This window comes from Microcebus murinus, chromosome 4 (genome assembly GCF_040939455.1).
Source record: "Microcebus murinus isolate Inina chromosome 4, M.murinus_Inina_mat1.0, whole genome shotgun sequence".
NCBI lineage: Eukaryota > Metazoa > Chordata > Mammalia > Primates > Cheirogaleidae > Microcebus > Microcebus murinus.
The window spans coordinates 53,962,316-53,980,629 of NC_134107.1; the positions used below are offsets into that span (position 1 = coordinate 53,962,316).

The following is an 18,314-nucleotide window of genomic DNA, read 5'->3' on the forward strand; positions in this document are numbered from 1 at the left end:
CCCTTTTTCCCACATTTCCATCACCCAAGACCAGAAGCTCCAAGAGAGTAGGTGTCACTATGTACTTTATGCCTACTATATTGCCTGGCACATAGGAGTGTTTAAAAACATTTGTTGAATAAGTGATAGGACAGAACTCAAACTCACTTTCTGACCCAGAACTCACTCCCTGACTTTCAAATTAGATTTTTCTCAACCCACTCATGTAAAATCCATCCTTCTGCATCGGAAAGCCAGGTGTACTTTTCCTACAGTTACTTAGGAATCAAAGTGGTAAGCATTAAGAAATGTAATGGAGGAGTATTTAAGTGTTAAATACTTTAAAACCAAAGTATCAGACTTATAAAAGAAAGGTTAGCAGTGTTTGACATAGCTGAATTGAGAGATCTGTTAGGGTTTTTAAAAAGTCAGTCATCCTCATTTTAAAGATACATTTATTCTGGAAGTTACACCCCAACACAGTTAACAGAAGAGAAAACCAGGTTCGAGAGGCAGGGCCTTGTAGGAAATGAAGTCACGGCTCGGTGCTGAAGGCCGCTGGCCACTGGTCCAGCACACCGTGTCTTTAGCAAAGCAGTGGCCTAGATTTTCCATGTAGCTGAGCGGGGCTGGGAAGATCAAGATTGCAAACATGGCCGCTTTCCAACACAGCTTCCTAAGAAAGAGCCTACCTTCCCCTCCCTTCCACTCCCCGACGATGTTTATTTAGACTCCCCTTAATTAGTGCATTTCAGCATGGAAGCATAATCCAATCTGAAAGAAAATTTCCCAGGAGAGCCATCTGTCAGAATTAGACTACACTAAGCTACTGGACAGTAAGGCTGCATTGTAAATACCACAGACTGCTTCGATTCTCGAAAGGCTCAAAACTCATTTTCCAAGCAAGCAAATGCCAATCCATGGGACAAGGCTTTCTGTCAGGAAACCAGCTCGCTATTTTGGACAGTAATGTTTCCACAGGTAGAAGATCATTAAGGCAGTCTCAGGGGGACATTCTACCTGACTAGTCTCACCTTTCTTCAGAGATGAAACTGCTGTCCTTGACAACTCTATTAAGTTCTTTTTCAATTGTTCCAGGTTTGCAGAATGCTTTTTTCATCTAGCTCAGTTGTCCCCTTGTATTCAGCCATGGAATAATATAACTGTGTAAGGCGGTGACCAAAGTGGAGCCCACCTGAGCTCCCTGCAAAGCCAACCTCGCTCCTAGGAGCACCGAGCTAGCCGAGCACAAACCTGCCTTCGATACTCATGCCAAGGCAGCAGGTAGACTCTCCCCTAAGCAAGGAGTGTGTGGGGATGGAGATGGGGGGAAGAGGCTCCCTCTCTCTTCTCTATCATTTCCCCACATCTCAGGGGCCATGGGAGTCAGGTCCTTCCTATGTCCCCATCACTCCTTTCCTATTGTTTCGTTCTATCACACTGTAAGAGACCCCATTTTGCCCTGGCTAGATACCCTTTGACCAGGCCAGTGCACTGCTGCTGTAAGCATTGGCTGCTAACAGCTCACAGTGCCATCCTTCTTGGGAGAGTGTCCTTGAGCTGATAGGAGCCACATTGAAAATGACAAGCAACTTACACTCTCTCCTCGGGGTGGCCTACAGCCAATAAAAGACTAGCATAGGGTAAAAAGGCAGCCCATCTTTGTGGTGCTCTTCGGGCCCCAAAGCTCCCTGTGGGATCAGGCTCAGGGAAGGCTGCAGCTAGCTGGCTCCTCCACCCCCTTCTTTGCCTGGTTCTTCCCCTAATCCACCTGCTTCCCTCACTTCCTCATGGGTTTCACTTGTAGAAGGCCCTCAATAAGTCACTTGTGCAAGAATCCCTCTCAGCCTCTGCTTCCAGCTATTCTAATAAGATACTAGAATTATTTTCATTTTATTCATTACTTCATTCACTCAAGAACAGTTTTACTGTCCACCCCTTAGGGTAACTACTGAGGATACAGTCACGAATTTTGTCTTCAAGGAGCAACTAGTCTAGTGGGGTAGGCAGGGACACATAGATACTTTTATTTTTTATTTTTTTTTCAGACAGGGTCTTGCTCTGTTGCCCCGGCTAGAGTACAGTGGCATCATCAGAGCTCACAGCAACCTCAGACTCCTGGGCTCACATGATCCTCCTGCTTCAGACTCTCAAGTAGCTGGGGCTACAGGCATGCGCCACCATGCCTGGCTAATTTTTCTATTTTTAGTAGAGAAGGGGTCTCACGACGTTGCTTAGGCTGGTCTGGAATGCCTGGCCTCAAGAGATCCTCTCTTGACATCCCAAAGTGCTAGGATTATAGGCATGAGCCACCATGCCCAGATGATACTTATAATCTAATGTGATGGTTGTGGTGGAGAGGTACACATAGGATGCTGGAAGAGCACACAAGGAGCAGCTACTGTGTTCTTGGTGGATATGGCAAGGGCTTGCTTAATGAGGTGATGTCTAAGCCTAGGACTTCTAAGATGAATAACATTAAGTTAAACAAAGAAGATAAGTGGAAAAGAAAGGTCATTACAGAGAATGTGTGTGTATAAAATAGACACATGAGATTACATACAATCCATACAATTAAAGAGAATTAGCTGAAACCACAGAAGGGAACTGGTTGTCTAAAACCTGTGGCAGACATTGACATTAGATCCAGGTCTTCTTGTTCGCTGAACCTTGATATTGTTTCTAAATCCTTCATAACACAGCCCACTAGTCAGCTACCACCAGTCTATTGGAGTTGGCCCTCAGGATGAAAAATCTTTGCCATCCCTTTTACATATATGTTTTTATATGTTTTAACTACACATATACAAATCTACAAACTTATCTGCATTTGTTTCCATTTTTTATTATTAATAATCCTTATCACCAAGAAAATATTGTCCCTTTGTTTATCTAAAGCCAGCCCTTCTACCTGTGATTTAGGTCTTACATCCTACCTTCACAGGGAACTTGCCCTATTGATTATTCCCACCTATCCTGTATCTTCCTCTCTCTCCCCCTACAGATATATGTAACACATATATATATTATATAGATATAGATTATATATATTCCTGTATCTTCAAACTCTACTAATCATTTTTATTAGATTTTTCTCATTTATGTAATAATCAAGTGCTTATTTTCCCCCTCAAAACATGATTTTTAAATTTTTATTAATTTATTTTTAGTTTACATACAGTAAAATTCACTGTTTTGGCATATAGTTCTGTGAGTTTGCGCAAATGCATAGAGTCATGTACTCACCACCACAATCCCAATAGAGAACAATTCCATCACTCCCCTGCCCCCAAACTCCCTCATGTTGCCCCTTTGTAATCAATCCATCTCCCTGCTTCCAATTTTTGGCAACCATTGATTTGTTCTCTGTCCCCATTATGTTGCCTTTTTATAATATCATATAAACAGAAACATACATTATTAAGCCTTTTCAGTCTTACTTTTTATTCACTTAGTATTATGCTTCCAAAATTCCTCCATGTTATTGTGTGTATATTATGCACATGTTGGATGTTCTTTTCATTGCTGAATAGTATTCCACTGTGGGACTGTTACAGTTTATCCTTTCACCCACTGGAGGACATTTGGGTTGTTTCCAGCTTTTGGCAATTATGAATAAAGCTGCTATAAGCATTTATATACAGGTTAACAGAGAAAATTTCTTATAAATGTTTTTATTTCTCTTATAAATTTTTACTCTTTTTCAAATGCATCCCAAATAATGAAAACATGGGTAAATTTTATAGGAAAAAATATCAGTATCCCTGCTATCTTCTTTGAGTTGTCAAATCACCTCCACACACGTTTGCAGGAGTCTCAGGAGAGCCAGCTTGCTGCCTCGGGTTTGTGCCCCGTCCTCCCTCTTGTGCAGTGGGTCTGGATGAGGCGCTGGAGTTCACACTCACACTTGAAGTTTCCTGGCGTCTCCTTCCGTGCCACTGGAGAAACTGCCGTAGCCTACCTAACTTAGCTACATTTCCCACCCCTTCATCTGGCCACATTCCAGCATAGAGGCTAGAAAAGCTAAATATGTGCTTTCATTACCTTTCTTGCATGTGAGGGTGGCTAGGTAACTCAGCTTGGAATGAGAAGTAAGTGAAGACATCAGTGTGACTTTTAGGAAAGCTTTCCCTTTCCTGATGGAAAGGAGCCCCAGAAGTATCGAGCATGCCCTTTTTTCTTGTCACTTTCCTTTTTTGTCTCAAACACAAAAGTGATGTCTAGAATCATATATTTTATAATTATCCATGAAAATACTATGCAATAGATAGATAACTTTAAAGAAACAAACAAAAAAAAATACCAAAAATGTGAAACTGGATCAAACAATTATACAAATGAACAAGTTTTAGGAGTCAGGTAAAGCAGAAATGAAATTTATATTAATTTAAATGAGACACTCAATAAGCTTATTATATAACTCATTAGAAGCTGCTAAAGAGACTGAAAAACAAATCTAAAGAAATTACCCAGGATGCATCACCAATAGGAAAAAGAGCAAAGAAACAAACATGGAAGAAAGAGTGAGTAGGTCTAAAAATATCTACAGAGATTTCCAGGAGGAAAAGATAGAAAGCGCTAGGGACAGACAATATTCACAGAGGTTATGACTGGAAATTTCCAGAATTGAAGACACTCACTCTCAGACTCAGGACACCCTATGAATCCTAAGCAAGATAAACAGTAATTATTTAAAACTCCACACCCGTCATATTATCATCAAATTTCAGACAAAGAAAATTCTTGAAATATGGCTCAGAGAGGAGAAAAGGGTGTTACCATTAGCAGCTGATTTCTCAAAGCCAAGTATTTGAAGGCAAGAAGCTAACAAAATAGGTGCTGAGGAAAAAAATAATAATTATCCACACAAGATTTGTATCCTCATGTTTTTTTTCAATTATAAATGTGAAATGATATTTTCAGACAAATAAAAGCAAAGACAGCTAACATCAAGACCCTTAAATGAAGGATTTTATCAAGAATGTTCTAAACATGAAAAATAATCTAGAAGGGAAGCCTGAAGGAATAGTAAAAAAAGAAAAGTGAGAAACATGTGATAACTTTAAACAATCATTGACCATATAAAATATTAATTACAATGTCTAAGTGAGGAGTGTAAAAAATAAGGCAATATAGAAATAAATATTAGAAAATTATAATATCATACCTGGAATGGGAGTGATTGAAGTCAAAGGTTCTAAGGTAAAGGTATAGTTTTAGAGGAGGTTTGATATACTGATTAACTTTTTACTAAGTCAACAATGCATATTACAATTTCTAGGAAACTACTCAACAAATAGAAATGGAGGGGACACCTTGTAAACTGGTGAAAGAGAAAACGCAGACTAAGATGGGCTGAAATATGTTTGGTGGGATTGTAAATAGGTTAAACCCCACAAATATAAACTTTTTTTCAACCTAGCAACTCCATTCCTAGGTATATGCCCTAGAGAAATTCTTGCATGTATTTACCTGGTAATTTTAAGTTAAGAAAGTTTAATCATAGCATTTTCTGTAATAGAAAACACTTAAAATTAATTCAAACATCCATTGATAGAAGAATAGACTAATAAATTATGGTGTGCCATACAATAGGATGCTAAAATATTGCTGCAATAACAACAAAAAGAACTACAGTCATACATACACATAAATTATTCTGATACACATAATATTGAACATAGTTTGCAGAAGAATAGATATAATTTCTTTCACATAAATTTCAAAAATAGGCAAAACTGAAAACCTTTAGTGGTAAAAGGATTTACAAAACAGAATTATATATACAAAATTCATATCTATATATGATTCCCTGTTTTTTTAATATATAGATGTAGATATAGATATATATTGCTCACCTCTCGGGGGGATTTTGAGTTGGAGGAGGGGCACACAGGAAGCTTCAAAGAGACTGATACTGTTTTCTTTCTTCAGCTAAGTTCTGGATTGATTGATGTTCATTTTGTTATTCTTTTAAATCCATACATATACATTATATATGCTCTTGTAAGTGTCATATATTTCATGTGATTTAAAAAATCAAATGCTTTGCCCTGGCATCCTCACTAAGACAAAAGCTATCAAAGTCTCTTTGTCAGAGGCCTGTAGCTTCATCAATCACTTCCCGCATGTGTTATTTTCTGCAGTCCTGCCACTTTTCACTCCCTCTGAATAATCTAGATGTCAGGGGGATAGCATATCAGAGGCATCATGAGTGGAAAAAAATGTTAGGGTAGGATTCAGTGGACTCTCATGAAGACATATGTCAGTAGACCCCAGCGATAGCCAGACTTCACGCACATCCATTTTACAGAGGGAACTAAGCTTGCCTGTTGGAAGCTGGAAACCGGGGCTTTCTATGGAGATTTTCAAGTTGCTTGTCCCTTGGAATCAGTTAACCAGCCAGTCCTTGGCATTTTTAGCACTACATGTAGTGATGTCCTGGAGTCAGCTCTTATCAGCTGGCACCAGCTTGGACAGCCGATTGTGAGCATCTTTTGCCAACTCCACCTTCAGTGATGTCACACTGGCAACTTGAAATCAGCCCTGCTGGGAGAATTTACACTATGGGAATCAGCAAATGCTACAAATCAGGTCCTCTTCCCCACCCCTCAGCCAGTTGTTACCTATCCACTAGGACACACTGAATATAACACGGCCATAAAATCATATGATAATCACTTAGAAATTATGGTACAGTGGAATGAAAAGGGATTCAAAGTAACAAACATCTTCAATCACAGGGCCTGCCTGCCCCGTGTGCATTCAACTGTGAAAAGCCAGCATCCTGGGTTTCCCTAAATACTTACTTCCTCCCCTGACTGAGTGGTTCCAGGTATCCACCTCTATCGGGTCTAAAAATGGTTCCAGGCTCCTAGGAGGCAGGACAGGGAAATTCCCAAATAAATCACCATAAAATACTGAAACTCACAATGACACAAAGTCAAATTTTGATGGAAATATAAGGTTTTTAAATTCCTATCATTAAAAGAAAGTCTATGCTGTTGTAAACTGTACCCTTCCATTTTCTGGACTGGGATCCACATTCGTAGAGAGGGAACCTCATGACTTCAACTGTCACTACGTGAGAACTCTAGCATCTTCTCTAAATCAGAGTCTAACTGAGGTGATCATAGGTCTTAGAGAAAGTCTTTGAGTCAGTTTCTAAGCAGGCCACCAAGAAAGAGATTCCTGGAGTGCGTAATGCCTATTAAGTGATAAGTTTGTTATACTAAAAATGCCAAGAGCATAGCCTGGCAGCCAACATTCACCCAGACCACTAAACTCAAGCTGTCTGAAATTTTGACCTTTCCCACAGATGCTATCTTCTCTCTTGTTGACTGACAAAATCTCCACAAGGATGCATTATACTATTATTGATTGATCTGGCTTCAGCAGTTGACAGGTTTAATTAAACCATCATTTTTATACTCAATAATTTTGTTCCTCCACAGGAAAGAGTGAGGATTAGTTTTTATTTGAATGTTAACTTTTATAAAACTCACACTCTCTTTGGTGAAATAAAGGAAATTTTTTTTTAAAGATTATGAGTTCAGCTCTGCATAATACCCTCCAGCTCAATCAGTCCCTAGAGCCTCACCAAATTAGTCCCTCATAAGAAGTTTCCTTTTATTCAGAAAGTGCCTTTTAAGTATCTCACTTCCAGACACCATTCTAGAGGGTAGGCACCCCGTAGTGATCACACAAGCCAAATTTGGTCTTTCACTTACAGAACTGTCTAATGGGGAAAAAGAAAACTGAGCAGACACATAAATGAGGGATGAGTAATGATGGATGTGTCATGGAAGTAAATACCAGAAAAAACTGCCCTTATCCAGGGCTCAGAAAAACGGTTCTCTCTGAGGAAGTGCCACTTAAGCTGGAATCTAATTGCTCAGTAGGAGTTAGCCAGGTAAAGATGGGAAAGAGATGTAAACCAGCATATATGATAATTTTGAGCTACCTTTTCATGCACAGACTGAACTGGCTATTGGAAAACTTAGTTTAATTTCCCGCTTGGCCATTATCCAGCTATGTAACCTTGGTTGCATCTCCTAATGGCCCTCCACCTCAGTTTTATCCGCAAAATGGAAGACTTTAGATTACAGGATCTCTACAGTTCTATTCAATTGAAAGACAAAATTATAAGACATAGATTACTATTCAGTTAGTATAAGTAAAAACAACTTTTATGAATAAGCTTGGGGCAATATAGCAGAGTGCAATGGGGTGAATGTTCACAGAAATTCCTCCAGGTAAAAATACCAGATTATAAAGTCCTTTTTAATGTGCAGCAGAAATAATGGGACAGAACTGGAATTGTTCAGTGTCCAGAAACAATAAGAAAGCATGAATCCACAGAGGTAAGTAACTCTGGAGCTGGAGCTTGAATGGAGGAAAATGTGAATCTTTAGTAGTATAGCACATGGCATTTAGAGGACTGTGGAAGAATCCTACATAACGCTGCAGTCCCAGAGACTGAGGGTCACAATCTTAAAGGATAAACCAAACTTCTGCCCTGCATAAGTCAATATTGGGGATACATGCCTGTTCTGGACTTGTTCTAAGTAAAGAAGAAAAAAAGTCTTCCTAATAAGTTTCTAATCATTAATACAAACCTTCACTAACACATTTGGAGACTACATTCACCCTACTTCTTGTCCCAAAATTCCCAAACCCATGATTTTGTTTAAATTGTTCCATGTTGGTAACTCACCTAGGCACCTGGTGGAAACAATCACAAATCGTCACTGAAGGAATACACTTTAAGCCTAGGCCTTGAAAATTTCTACTAACAAAGTTCCAATCTAGATGAGCTCACAATCACAAACCTAAATATAAGAGGCAACGAGGCATGATAAGTTAGAGCCAATGGAAATGCCAAACAAAAGAACCAGAGCTGCAGAGATTACAGCTGTTGGAGTTATGAGTAACAGAATACAAAAATAACTATGTATGGAATGGTAAAAATATACATATATAAAAGGGGATTGAAAGTGTATTGAAGGAAAAAAAGAGACTCTCAAAACTATTAGACAAATGTGGAAACACATCAAATAATACTTCTACAAATGGAAAGAAGGAAATGGCTGAAAATTTTCCAGAACTAGTCAAAGGAAATAAGCTTGGATCCAGGAATCTCAATAAATCTCAATCAGGATACATAAAAAGACAAGTCCAGTTAGCAATATTGTAGTTAAACTATAGAACGCCAAAGGGGAAAATAAGATCTTGGAAGACATAAAAAAAAGAAAAGAAAAATTACATACAAAGAATAAATATTAGACTAAATGCTGACTTCCCAAAAAACATTTGGAAGTCAAAAGACAATGAAATGATAGCTTTATAATGCCAAATTGGAGTAACTTAAGTTTTATGCTCCCAAATTTTTATTCCCAGAAAAACAATCTTCTAAGAATATTAGCAAAATAATGCTAATTTTTATAAAACTCACACTCTCTTTGGTGAAATAAAGAAAAAAAAATTTTTAAAGATTATCAGTTCAGCTCTGCATAATACCCTCCAGCTCAATCAGTCCCTAAAGCCTCACCAAATTAGTCCCTCATAAGAAGTTTCATTTTATTCAGCAAGTGCCTTTTAAGTATCTCACTTCCAGACACCATTCTAGAGGGTAGACATATTCATTCTAGTGGGTAAGACATATTCAGGAGTTTCTGCATTCCACTGAAAGTTATTGCCAGCCTATGGACTACCCAAGAAATAGGGGGATAAATATCCTGACCTCACTCTCCTTTCTCATTGTCTGAATCTAAGCAGAAGCCAGAGGCTAATGGAGTTCTTTCAGTTTGAAGAAAGATAAACAAAATCCCAAGGCCTTCAGGGGTACTGAGAAGGCGTAAAGGGAAGGCATCCAAAATAATGTCCCAAATTACTTTACAAAGCAAGAATTACCTTGATTCCAAACCAGACAAGGACAGTACAAGGCAGTAAATTATATGCATCACTCCTGAGCACAGATGCAAAAAATGCTAAATGAAGTATTAGCAAACTGACAATGTATAGAAAAGGTAGTAGATCAAGGCCAGTTTGGATCATTCTTGAAATATAAGATTGGCTTAAAATTTGAAAACCAAGCAACATAATTGACCAAAATAGTAGATTAAAGGGGAGAAAAAAAATCACAGGATCATAGCATTTGATAAAACAGTCATTAGTGATAAAAAGTCTTAGCTAATTAGGAATAGAGGAATACATTCTTCATATGATGAAGACACCCACATTTATATATAGCAAAATTATATATAGCAAAATCATACTCCATGGAAATATAAAGACATTTTATTTAAAATAAGGAACAAGTCAAGGACACCTACTACCGTAATCATTATTCAGCATTGTACTAGAAATCCTAGTCTGTGCACTAAGTAACAACCAAAAAAGAATAACATGTATAGATTAGAAAAAAAACAAAACTATCACAATGCACAGATGACTGATTATCTACAAAGAAAATCCAGAAAAGTCTACAATCACATTATAAGAATTAATGAGGTTTCCAAAATTTCTAAATCTTGTAAATATATAAGATAAATGTATAACATTTCTATACCATTAATAGTTAGAAAATGCAATCTTAGAAAAGATACCATTTAAAAGAACAAAATATTAGGTACCAACCAATAAATCTAACAAGATATATGCAATATACTCATGTAGAAAACTATAAGTTTGAATGAAAAACTTTAAAGAATAACTAAATAAGTGGAGAGATACACTATGATCATGAATACAAATACTCAATATCATGAAGGATATAAAATTTCCATAAATTAATCTATAGACTTCATGCAAATCCAGACAAATATCAGAAAGAACTTTTGTTTAAAAAAACCAAAAGAATTTTTGTTTAACTTGACAATGGGATACTAAAATTTATGAGAAAAGTCAAATATCAGCCAAGACTGAAATAAAAAAGATGTAAGCTGGATGATTTGCTCTTCCAGATGTTAAGGCTTATAATAGAACAACAGTAATTCACAAATTGTACTATAGTCAAACAGAACAATAGATAGAAAAGAAAATCCAGAAATAGATTTTTCACATATGGAAATCTATATGGGACAGAGCATGCACTGCATATTACTGGGAAAATATGCCAGAAAATTATTTATCCATATAGAAAATATAGATATGTTATGGACTGAATGTTTTTTTCCCTTCCCCTCAAATTCATATGTTGAATTCCTAATCCCCAATATGATGGTATTTGGAGATGTAGCCTTTAGGAGGTAATAAAATTTAGATGAGGTCATGAGGTTGGGGTCCCCACAATAGGATTAGTGTCCTTATAAGAAGACAAAGAGAGACCAGAGTGCTCTTTCTCTCCATCACGTGAGGACACAGTGAGAAGGCAAACCAAGAAGAGAGCCCCACCAGGAATGGAATCTGCTGGCATCTTAGTTTTGGACTTCCCAGCCTCCACAACTGTAAGAAATAAATGTCTGTTGTTTAAGCTTCCAAATTTATAGTATTTTGTTATGGCAGCCCAAGCTCACTAATATAGGATGTCTACACACTATATAAAAAATCCCGTTCTGAGGGGATTAAAATCATAACTAGGAAGCCAAAAACCTCAGAACTTCTAACAGAAAATACAGGAGAAATACCTTTATGACATAAGGTAAAAGGATTTCTTGAATAAGACACAAAAGTGCTAACTTACAATGAAAAATATTGATACATTTTATTACATTAAACATAAGAACCTCTATTTATCAAAAGACACCACAGAGTGAATGCAAAGACAGCTATAAACTGAGATGTTTGTAAAAGATAACCAATGAAGGATTTGCACCTAGGCTATTTAAAAAGCCTGTATGAATCATTAAGGTAAAGAAAACAATAGAAGAAAGTGCTGAATAGGCATTTCACAAGAAAGAAAACATAAATGACCATTAAACATATCAAAAAATGGCCAACTCTGACAATTGAGGAAATACCAATAATATATTATTTTACATACACACACACACAGATTAATCAGTGTGAGAATTGCAAGAGTTGGTTATAAGGTAGAGCATTAGGAATTATCACATCTCACCTATAGGAGGATCAATTTATACAGTCACTGTGGAAAAGACTTTGTCACTACCTAAAAAAGTTCAACATGTGTATACCTTACCTCTATCAGGGATACACCCTAGAGAAAAGATTGCATATGTGAACCAAGAGATGTGTACACATGTCTTCTCTGCAGTATTGCTCAGAATCACAAAAAGCTAATAACAACCCAAATGTCATCAGTATAAGAATGCTAATTTGTCATATATTAATATAACAAAATATATAGCAAAAAACCACAGAAGCCACAACTGCTCCCTTCATTGCTATGGTTAAACGCCATAATCAATGTTTGCTGAAGAAAAAAGCATGCCAAAGAAGAGCTATAAAAAGCAGAAATAGACAAAACCAAAACCTATGTTGTCATATACATATATATACATATATACACATATATATTAATATATACCAGTATAAGTTACAATATAAATAAAATTTAGGACAGTGGTTTCTTCTTGGAAAGGGTAGACTGAGAGGGAATGTGATGAGGAATGACAATCCAAGGACTGGCAAAAGTAATGGTGATATTCTATTTCTCAGCTGAATGGTGGGTTCGTGTCTGTTCATTAAATTATTCCTTCATAAATATGCATGTGTCTATTACATGCACTGTATCTTATACATGTTGCATTATAAAAGTGGAACCTCATCAAATCTCAGATCTTTATGTTCAGTATCTGTACAAAGTCACATTAAAAAAAACACAGTCAAAACATCCCCAAATAATACTTTTAAAATGGTATCTAAAAAATATATGACAGATTATAAAATAATTTATAATTCCATTCTCAGGGCCTACCTTCTCCCGTGGCCATACAAAATATTAGATCAATGCTTAGAAGATTTACTGTTTACCTGAGAAAACAACTGAGGATTTTGAAGCCTTTAGTCTTGCTTTTCTTCCTCGATAAAAAAATCCACATTCTCCTAACTCTACAGAAATCCAGGATTTTCCAACAATAGACCCAGAAGAACACTGAGATGGCAATGATCTCAGGGCCAGAAGGTCTCTGGAGCCTGCACCTTTATATCCTTGTCCACAGGAACCTGCTCTAGGAGACATTCCCACCAGGGATCATCAGCCTTATCTGGGTTTGTATCAGCCATTGTGCACTGTGTTGCTCTCTCCACAAAGTCTCTAGAAGGCAACTCTCACCAGGATCCCTGTTGAGCTTTCTAATAACCTCTCCAGCTATTTTTAGGAAATACATTTGTCAAAATATATCAATTGATGTCTCACTAGATGGTATGAGACCCCTCCCTATCATACCCTGAGATCAGATATAAGTCCAAGGCTGATCACTGCGGCTGGCAATAAATACGCCAATGACGGGGTTAATTCCTGAGCCATTCATATCTTAGTATAGGCAGCCTGCCCATTTTGTTTCTTTAGACCTTCTCATGCTGCCCCCTGATATTGGCAATTGGGTTTTGAGAGACAATCCTTGCTTCTCCCAGCATTCATTTTCGGGTTTACATATATTACAGTCTTTTAAGATAAAGAGGTCTGTTCCTTCCCCAATATCTCAAATCACCTTAGTTTCATCAACCGCTATTCTCTGCACCTCTCCAGCAACTTTTCTGTCCTCATCATTATGATAAAGGCCAGCAGAACCCATACTGCACTTTGTTTACCTGGATCGCGGGACAAAGCTGGCACTGGAACCTTGTGACATGTGGAGAGAAGGCGCCCCATAGAGCAACCAAAGCGTGGGTGAGTCCCCAGTTCATGAAAGTGGCTGAGGATAGGAGGGTACTAGTGTGGGTATTTGGTCATTAGGCAGAGATTTTGTGAGCCCTCTTCCTGAGCAGAGCAAGAGTCTTTCACTAATTAGGCTCCAGACTCGAGCTGTCTGAGCTGAGTAAGGAGGGTGGTGCTTGGTGGATGCCAAGGCAGAGAAAGAGAGCTGTGTTGGCCTCAGAAAGGCTAATTTTCAATAAGATGAGCTAACAGTAGTTCCAGGGAATTTGGACAGATGAAAGAAACACATGGCTTTAAAATATCAGTTACCTGAGAAAGTCCCATTTTCCTTTTTATTCCCAGAGCATCAACACACCTCTGCAGGATAAAGGATGTAAATGGAGTAAGAATACCACCTCTGAAATCTTGTGTTTAAAATATAAACATAGATATATGGTTTACCATTGCATAGCACCCCTGCCTTCTTTTCTAAGCCCTAAATTGGATTTGATCCATTATAGATTAGTGTTGCCATCATATGTAGTTTCTTTTCATACTGTCCTCCTTGTAACTTTGATTTTTTTTTTTTTTTTTTAGTTTTACACTTAAAAATGTGGTGCCAACTCTTCTCAACCACTCCCAGTTCTAGTATTAAAGTTGAGGATCTTATCACGGGAAATGCTATTGAGACAACTTGAGAACACACGTAAGGATCTAATGCTCGGGGATAAGGCAATGGTCTCTTAGCTGCAGACTACAGTTAATAGAATGCCAGGTTTCATTGAGCACAGATAACCTAAGAACACTCTCAAGAAAATGTGGTAAGGAAGACAGATAATATCTGCAGTCTATTAGGAAATAGCTAAGAATCTGAAAGTTAAAAAGACAGAATGTAATTCTTTAATGTTGTTTTTATGAATAAGTCTTAGAAATTTCAAAATGAATACTGTTAAAGATCTGTTTCTAGAAAGGTACAGAGAAGCTCTGAAATAATAGTTAGATGTTCATAGACTTGAATTTTACACTTCACCCCCCCCACAAATAATGTGCAGATAATTGGTTTCCATGCTAACCAAGAAAGCCCCCGCCCCCAAATGAAGAAATGTCGGACTCACATTGGTGACATATTCGATATCCTTCCAAAGGATGCACTCCCTGGGGAAATCAGCCAAGTCTAAGAAGTGATCCACCACCACTTGGCCGATTAAGTCATGACGAGAGAACCTGTCAAAGTCGTACACAGAGAAGTGAAGCTTTCGTGCTTCAAGGTCATTGTAGGGAACCGGAAATAAAAACACTTCATCAAACACAGGGTTCAGGGTCTTTCTGTGCACTTTAGTCTGGTGTTTTGTTTTCCGATCAGGAAGCAAATAGATCTTGACATAAGGATCTGAAGTCCCAGAAAAGTCCTTGGCGGGCAAATTGACAGCTTTGTGAATCTTCACTATGAGCTGCTCTAAGTCACAGTCATATTTTACTATGAAGTTCAGTCTCCCACAAGCTTTGCTGTTACTCCTTCTCCCATCATCATTATCCAATGACCTCTGCTTATATAACTCCGGTTTAATTCTACCAATTCCGGTCAACTGTTCCTGTTTTTGAAGCTGCTGGATATTGAAGTCTGGATTTGACAGGTTGAGTTGTCTTCGGATTGAATTATGCCTTGAATGAAGAGCAAGACAGAACACAGTTATAACCTTATTAGCTACGACTCTTTCAGAGACTTCTGCCTGGGATGTAGGTAGCCTGTTACGTGCTGTTAAGAGCTTAGACCTGTGGGCTTTTTTTCTTTCTTTTGGCCTAAATTCAAAATGCTCATCAATGTGAGTAAGCTGCTCCCTAAGGCTTGAAGCTCAAAATTGAGGCTTGGTACCAGGAAATGAACTTACTAACATGTGACCTTGGAGCTTTAAAGGTTTAATGCACTTTCTAAACTGTCTAATGTGCCACTAAAGAAGCTTACTCGGCTGGTGGAATGTAAAGATCTGTACAAACTGCTTTAAAAATAAAATTATTCCCTTTATATACAATATCATCCTGAAATTGAAATAGTTAGCTAAATGTTGCCTTAAGAAGAATGAATCTTTCTCTAAATTACATAGAACTTCCTGTCACTGGCTTATAGCTTTATAAAAACATGAATTCTTACCAGTTCAAATTAAAACATTTCACCACAAAAACACAGTATTTGCTCATGTAAAAAATGTAAAAATGTGTGTGACTGGGGTGTGTCTGCTTGCAGAGGACTGTATTGGCTCTGACAGGTGCCAGTCACAGCATTGGGATTGTGGCTTTGTTTTACCACCTGGTTAACACATGATTGGTGATTAGGAAGACTTTTTTTGTTTTCTGAAATAATCACTAATGGCACAAAGATTAAAGGTGAGCTACCATAAATGCATATAAGGATTCAGTTAGAGAAGGCTAGATTAAATATTTGCTGGTAGAGTATACTCTTCACCTATTGGTTTGGGTTAAAATTTCCTTAAAATTCCTTTTAACATCTACCTGTCTTATCTGTGTGGGTCGTCACAAGTTGAGAGGAGTAGTCATTACTATAAGGTTGTTTTTAAGGTATTTTTGTGGGGTTTTAGTTCAGAGTGATTATATTGTCTGTAAGCAGTCGCTCAATAACCTTAATTAAAATAGCCTCTCCACTGCAAGGTGAAAGGGAACAGCTGGGGTGTCTCTGAGGGGCTGGGAAAAGTTGGAGAGGCAGAGTAAACATTTGGATTTGTCCTCCCTTCCTTCCTTAAGACTACTTTATGAAATGAAGATGTAAAAATGGGATTAAGAGACTCCAAAACAGGTTTGAAGTTATTCTCCCTTGTCAGCACAGATGTTGTCATGCGGAACATTCCTCTTTATCCTAAAGCAGCCTCCTCATCACTAACCCCAATATGGTACAACCCGAGCACTGTCACACCCCACTCAGGCCACAGGCCACAAACACGTGCAAGTGAAGTTGCCCTGTATTCCATCTTGGTCCCATGCATCCCCACATGTGCAAAAACTGTGCGGTCTGAAAGTTGCTGTTGTGAGATTTTAATATCTTACAGAGAAACCCAAACCCTTAAGGTTTCCCTGTATCTTATGATTTCTTAGGCAAGGGAAGAAAGGCAAGAGATGCTGTTAACTCCCTAAAACTGGCTGTCTGCACTAGTTCAGCCAGGTCATTCCCTTGTCTAGAAGTGGAATCTCTGTAGTGCTAGAACAGAGTTTGAATCTGGCTTGGTTGGACTCTGTGAGCAGAAAGGACTGGCAGGCAGTAGAAAGTACCCTGCCCCACACACAGGCAGGCTCTGGTTGTAACAATTTACCTTTGAGTTTTCTGAGCATTGGAATTAGATTCATCACAGCAATATTTTGTCTTCACCTTTGTCTGTAGGTCTAAACCCACCATGTACATTTTAGTTTTAATTTTAAATCCATGGATTTGGCTACTTAGTAATGGGATATACCCTGTTTTATATGCACATTTTCTTAGACATGAAATCTGAAGAGAAATTAGTCCTGCATGCTCAGCTTTTACTAATCATATAGGATTGCCAGCAGGTAGAGGAAATATGTTGTGAGGGTGTTATGGAGAGATTTGTGCTTCAAAGACCAAAACAAGATCCCGTTCCCTTAGAACCCAATTGCACAGGAATCTCTTCATTCAAAATTCCAATACAGCCAAGGGTATAAAAACCAATCACAGATATGAATACTATTATCTACCCAAATGTTTTACATGATTAATTTCATTTCCAACACCTCTCCACTCCCCTAATTCAGAATCTCACTTAACTACTGGGAAAACAGTTGAACCTAACTGTAAAGTAGTGGTTTAAAGGAGATAGCAAAGACTGCAACAGGCCATGACAGTTTCTCACTCCCTGGGGCTCCCTCTCAATCGCTTTCAATTTCCTTTCAGGAGGGAGTTAGAGTTTACTGGAGTTGGGGGAGGGGGCCAGTAGAATAGAGAAGCTCACAATAGCCAGAGAACTAGAGTAGCTCATAACCTCCCTGTATAACCTCTGGAGCTCTAGGGGCTGAAAACAAGAAAGTAGGACAGGGAGACCACCCCAGGGACATGAGGGAGAAGATGAGGTGGAGGAAACAGAAAATCAATATTCCATAGCTCTCATAGGTTACTCAAATGGAGGTGGGGAGAAAAAGCAAGTCCAAAGCAAGAGAGAGGAAAAATACAGAACAGTGTTACATCCTCAGCTCTCCTAACTACAGATGAGGTGGTTCTAAAGGGTTGACGGAGATAGTCTTTGAGTGCAGTGAATGAGAGGCTACCCAGGGCAAGGGGCTAGAATTTAATGCCACTGAGTGACACTGATTACAACAATGAGCAAGTGTGGTAAGGAGGCATCTGTGTCTGAAGCAGACAGTAGTCTCAGGTAGGTCTAGGGAGTCCTGTATTTGATGTCCTCAGGCCTCATGGTGAATAATGGATGGAAAAAGGAAAAAGTGGATCCCCCTGTGCGAGGACAGGGGGTAAGAGAAGGTAAGAGATGATATCCTCTGTAAATGAGTCACATCCTAACACTTTGCAGAGAAGCTGGCTGCTGGCATTTGAACT

At 38.3% G+C, this 18,314-nt stretch overlaps 1 protein-coding gene across 3 annotated transcripts in view; it reads right to left on the reverse strand.

The window, feature by feature from the left end:
- SYT9 (synaptotagmin 9) overlaps positions 1–18,314 on the reverse strand; it is a 170,467-nt gene that overhangs the window by 93,597 nt on the left and 58,556 nt on the right. For all 3 annotated transcript variants that reach the window (XM_012744206.2, XM_076002217.1, XM_012744207.2), the window contains exon 3: positions 14,857–15,403. In XM_012744206.2, the coding sequence (XP_012599660.2) occupies positions 14,857–15,403 (547 nt within the window). The remainder of the gene's footprint in view (positions 1–14,856; positions 15,404–18,314) is intronic.